Source organism: Salvelinus sp. IW2-2015, linkage group LG20 (genome assembly GCF_002910315.2).
Source record: "Salvelinus sp. IW2-2015 linkage group LG20, ASM291031v2, whole genome shotgun sequence".
NCBI lineage: Eukaryota > Metazoa > Chordata > Actinopteri > Salmoniformes > Salmonidae > Salvelinus > Salvelinus sp. IW2-2015.
Genome location: NC_036860.1, coordinates 76516837 through 76522185, shown reverse-complemented (window position 1 = coordinate 76522185; position 5349 = coordinate 76516837). Strand labels below are relative to the sequence as shown.

Here is a 5349-nt window from a genome sequence, read left to right as displayed (position 1 = left end):
GGTCCCTAACAGCTAAGACGACCACCTCAGTGGGTGGCTGTAACTGTGATAACACATCAGTGCTGTAGAACGGTTAACCTCCAGATCAAAAGACAGGCTATGAGTATGATCTGTGGTGGTAGTGAACGAGGTTCTTGACTCCTGCCCAAATCTTTGGCATGAGAGTGAACTTCTGAACCACGGCACTGGTGGTAGAAGGCCCTTCTGCTCAAAAACAGAAACACGCACGCACACGCATGCACGCACACACAGACACAGAGAGAGAGAATCAAAAGGTCCTTTATGGAGCCAGAGCTGGAGGATTATTTGCATGCTGGCCTTTTGCACTTTAGTGGGCACACTCACTCCCTGAGCAGGGTCATCAACACCAGGCTGTACAGCCAGCCACAAAGGGTTGTGTGTGTGTGTGAGTGAGAGAGAGTGAGAGAGAGGGGCAGAGTGTGTAAAGACATCCGCATGCTTCTCAGACGGAAAAGTGTGCATATATTATGACAGCATTTTGTGACGTTTTGGACTTTGGTTAGTTTTCTTCTTCTCTTGTTCGGGCACACAACATCTTTTCTTGCCGAAGTCAGTAGCTGAAGTCTACACCCCTTTGTCTGTGATTGGTCAACAGTAGGGATTCTTCAGTAAAGTCTTTGTTGTCATTCAACCAGAGATGACTCGTTTTCATGCACATTTTTTCATTTAGAAATATTACTGCACCAAACATCTTAGTTAGGTGAAAAATTGCGCTAAGATTTCCTCAGCAAAAACATCTAAATGAATGACAGATTTCTTAAATTATCGTAGATTAATTGTAACTATTTGGAGGAAGTGTATACTGGCTACGGCGTCTCAAAATTGACAAACAGTACTATTACTGCTTTCAAGCGAAGGTCTTTTAAGGGAGTACGCCAGCACACTCGTTTGGTTCGCCTAGCTGACTACGGCTAGCCGCCAGGCCGAACTGAAGCATGCTGACGCCTTATGTGTGTGGGTAAGTGTGAGCGAGGGTAAGCAGAGAGTCTGTGACAGGAGAATCATGGAGCAACAACCCATCCTGGCTAAATGGATTTACCTAGGGCCAAAAAGTACAGGATCATATAATATTAGATAAGCCAAAACCACTGAAATCCAGTCATTTCTAACAACTCAGCAAATCTATTTCTGTCTGGGACACCTACCAAACACTTGCCATTCACTGTACTATACAAAACCAGACAACCTTTTATTAGGTATAAATGTAATCAAATATGGCAAATACACAATCCTAGCTCTCAAAAAGATTTGTTTGGAGGGTCATACACTGAGCAGGAGTAATTGACAGTCATGTAGCAGCCATCTTGATCTTTATATCCACACACCATAATACACAGTGACAGCTTATTCTAAGGACTGACTGCTCTAGGCTCCCACTGTCTTTGGCCTCGTCTAGCTTGGTGAGCTGGCAGTTCCTGGATACAGAGCAGCAGGCCATAGGGCACTCCAGTCCTCTCCTCAATCCCTTTATATCCTGCAGACTAGACTCAGAGGAGGGAGGGACGGGGGGGTAGGAAGGGCTGCCTCCGGACAGCACCCATACAGAGAGGAAGCTCAGACAGGGAGAGGAGAGGTTGAGCAACAGACAGCACTCCCTCCAGTTTCACTCATAAATCAAACATTCCTGCCTGCCACTCACACAACACAACACACACACACACACACACGGCTAGTGCGCATTCTCTCTTTTTTTAATGTTTTAAGAGAGTAAGATGGCGTGGTGTGTTACCTGCTGAAGCTCAGACAGTAATACAGTGAACTCAGTGTAAAGCTAGAGAACACTAGACCCCTGGGAACTGATCCTCTGAGTGTTCATGCCAGAGTTCAGAGGGCAGATCTGCGCCAACAAGAATTTTGTTACCTATTGTCCAGTGACCAGGCTTAGAGTCAGGAGATTGCAAACATCACAGGGTGTCTAACCAAAAACGTATGTGGCGCGCTGAGGCAATGTCTTTAGCAAATAAAAGGGGTAATAAACTATAGCTTGAAGGACACGTATATATCAAACATTTTTGTGGGATGACAGCATGAGGGGTGAGAATTTCTGAAATCGTTTGCCTTGATAAAAGGCAGATGTCTTGATGGAAAACCACGCCGGCCTTCTGATATCTTTTCCAGAGTTTTGTCGCTGGTTGGAATGTCACTCCCACCCCTCGTCTCAGCCAGAGTCCAGCTTCTCTGCTCCACAGCGGTCAGTGAGGGGATAAAATCAGAGAAGGTATTCTCAGATAGGATGATCCAGTCAGACTGGGTCAGGCCCATGAGCCCTCTGCTAACCAGCAGACTGCACACTCTAAACCTCTGAGCCACCATCCAATGTGTGTTACATTAGTGCACACCTAGAGATCCTGTTGACTGCATTAACACAGGCAGCCTAATTCTGATCTTTTTTTCATTCRTTGGTCTTTTGACCAATCAGATCAGCTCTGAAAAAGATCTGATGTCAAAGATCTGATGTGATTAGTCAAACTACCAACTATTGGGAAAACATCTGAATTGGGCTGCATGTGTAAATGCAGCCTTAGGTTCTCCAAGACAAAGCCAAGGGTTTCTCCCTTTAAAGCAGAACCCAGGGAAGGTATGTGGTTGGATCCAGGGCCCATCATACATCATTCTAATGGCCACAAACCCGCTCTTGGCTCAGCTTAAACACCTTCCATTTCAATACAATTCTTCCTCTCAAACAAAGACATCAATAACCTAGTAAACTCTAATTCCCAACTTTAAAGTGAAATAATAATCGGACCAGTGCTTTTTAAAAAGAAGAAACACTGTGCACTGCTTTTCACACATCTGGACATTATTGTGCTTTAGACAAGATTCCTGCATTACAAACATACATGGCGTGCCAGCCTGGGATTTATATGATTTTCAGAGGACCGCAGAAAAAGAAAAAGCACCAAAGTCCCAAACACGTTCTTTGATCTGTCAGAACAGGGGAAAATAACAGCAGATCTTTTCATCGGTGCATTCCGCCTCTCCCGGCACGGAGCAGGAATGAGGTCACACGGAGGAGGCCCACCGAACCCGCCCGTACTCTGCTCCACCTTTACACTGCACTGTGGGTAATGCTGCAGCTATCGTTACATGGGCCGTGTTTGAACAGCTGCGAGGAAAAATTCTGAAGCGCATGCACTGACGAACACTGCACACACAGGCACGCACCAACACACACCAAGACACACTATCATGCACACACACAATTCAGTCATTGACTCGGGCATCAAATTTATGCTCCGTTTCCTGGACGTAAGACGCTCCTCAGCCACAGACACATCAGTCTTGGTTTCCACATTGTTATCTGATGTTGAGCCAAAACAAGCTTTGTGACGGATTGTGTGCTAAAACCCCCGCATGATCAAAACCGCTGCCGGGCGGTGGAATGCAGCCTTGTGCGTGCAGTGTGTGTGTGTCTGGATGGGTGAGGTTGTGTGTGGGAGTGTGTGAGGGAGAGTGTGTGCACAGGAGAAAGGCTGCTCTGATAGCTGAACCCCAACAGGYGTTTAACACACCTTGGCACTGGACTYTCCTGTAAARCATCCTGTGTGGGGGAGTCAATATGTCTGTGTGTGTATCTGTGTGTGTSTKTCTGTGTGCAGTCTGTTCTGYCTCCCCAGAACCAAGTGTTGRAGAAATAGAGGTCGGCCACAGAATAGAGGGGGGAAATAGAGGGCCTCACCTGATCGAACTGTTCTGAATTTCGATGCCGCTGCGGGAACCATTGGGGCTTGGGCTGCAGAACACAAAACAAAACACCACAGTTACACAGCCACACTGCCAGCCAGTCATACAGTACAGTTCTCCCTCAACTACTTCTCATTTTATCTGGGCTGTTATGAGGCTCTGGACCATGTTTAATTTGTGGCGCTGGTATAACCCGATACTCACTTAAGGACTAGATGCAGGTTGGCGGAGAGGCGCGGGTCTGTGAACTGCGTRGTGCGGTTGTTGTGGTCCACAAAGTAGACCCGGCCGGTGGCTGTGTTCCTGATCTCCCAGCCAGGGGGCAGTGGGCCCAGCTCCTCACAGTTTACATTACTCAGGTCTCTGGKAAGCACAAATCCCCAACACAGTCAGAGGTAGAAAGGCAGAAAATAAAAATAATCAAAGAATGAGACGTAAGAACAATCAAATTCAAGGTATGAATCAGACTTCAAGGCTGATGGTAACTGGGAAACAAAGAGACGCGAGAAAAGATTCCAAAACGACATCACTTATATTCCATTCTTCTTCTTCCCGTCTAAATGATTTATTGCTGCCATGCAATCCTTTCAGCTGGACTCCTTTAGCTGTCTGTGGAGAGCAACTAAGAAATGACAGCAGCCCCACTTCAACGGTAGTGACTTATCGGACTGAGGCCCAGCCAAATGACCAAGCCTCTCAGCACTGGGAGCTTGGCAGCCCAGCATCTGCTGCACACACAACCAGGGTGTGGCATGACCAAGAGGATAGCATCAAGTGCAAGAAAAACGCAATCTATCACACATATTTCCACGGGGGCAAGAGAACAGCAACGTCTAGGTATTTTTCAATCACTGACTTTCTTTCTATTGACTCTATTCCCAGTAGACTGACGTGTTGATGTGTGATCTCCTCTGGGCCTGTGGTAATCCATGACACACATGCCTGAGTGAGTGGCGTCTCTGAGCCACATGTACAGTAGGGCTGAAGACTGTGTGCTGAGAGCTGAGGGTATGGAGGGAGAGGGCGTGCCAGAGGTGTCTGCTGTGAATCCTCTCAGATCCCTGTGGTTTACATTTACATGCCATTTAGTGGACTCTTTTATCCAAAGCGGCCTAAAGTCATGAGTGTATACATTTCACATACGGGTGGTCCCGGGAATCGAACCCACTATCCTGCCATTGCAAGCACCATGCTCTACCAACTGAGCGACAAAGGACTGTGACACCAGCCCTCTATCGTAGCATGTCAGCATGTAACCAGCAGCATATTTACAGAAGGGTCCGGACAAGCCTAAGGAGAGCTAGCCACTGATTGTCCATTCCATGACAGAAACATAGGTGGGGGTAGGTGATGGTCTATATCAACAGCCTCACCCAAACCTGCATGAAACTACATTACAGCATCCCAGATCATCCTGTTTTTGTCATCATCCTCAAATCATTTGTGTTGGAAATACTTAATGAGTGTACTGCGTATAGTGTACAGAGAGTATGTATGTGTTCAGACAGTGGTGGTGGTGGGTATACCTGGGCACTGTGTTCAGACAGTGGTGGTGGGTATACCTGGGCTCTGTGTGTTCAGACAGCGGTGGTGGGTATACCTGGGCTCTGTGTGTTCAGACAGTGGTGGTGGGTATACCTGGGC

General features: G+C 47.0%; 1 protein-coding gene and 1 long non-coding RNA gene across 2 annotated transcripts in view; both read right to left on the bottom strand.

Moving 5' to 3' along the window:
• Positions 1–5349, bottom strand: part of LOC111980654 (E3 ubiquitin-protein ligase SMURF2-like) — a gene marked incomplete at its 5' end in the record, with an annotated part of 27587 nt that overhangs the window by 10530 nt on the left and 11708 nt on the right. The window contains 2 exon segments of the mRNA XM_070449790.1: positions 3701–3754; positions 3910–4068. Of these exon segments, the coding sequence (XP_070305891.1) occupies positions 3701–3754; positions 3910–4068 (213 nt within the window).
• The window catches only part of LOC139029514 (uncharacterized), a 2736-nt gene continuing 1461 nt past the window's right edge, over positions 4075–5349 (bottom strand). The window contains exon 3 of the long non-coding RNA XR_011481839.1: positions 4075–5343. This is a non-coding gene — a long non-coding RNA (uncharacterized lncRNA). The remainder of the gene's footprint in view (positions 5344–5349) is intronic.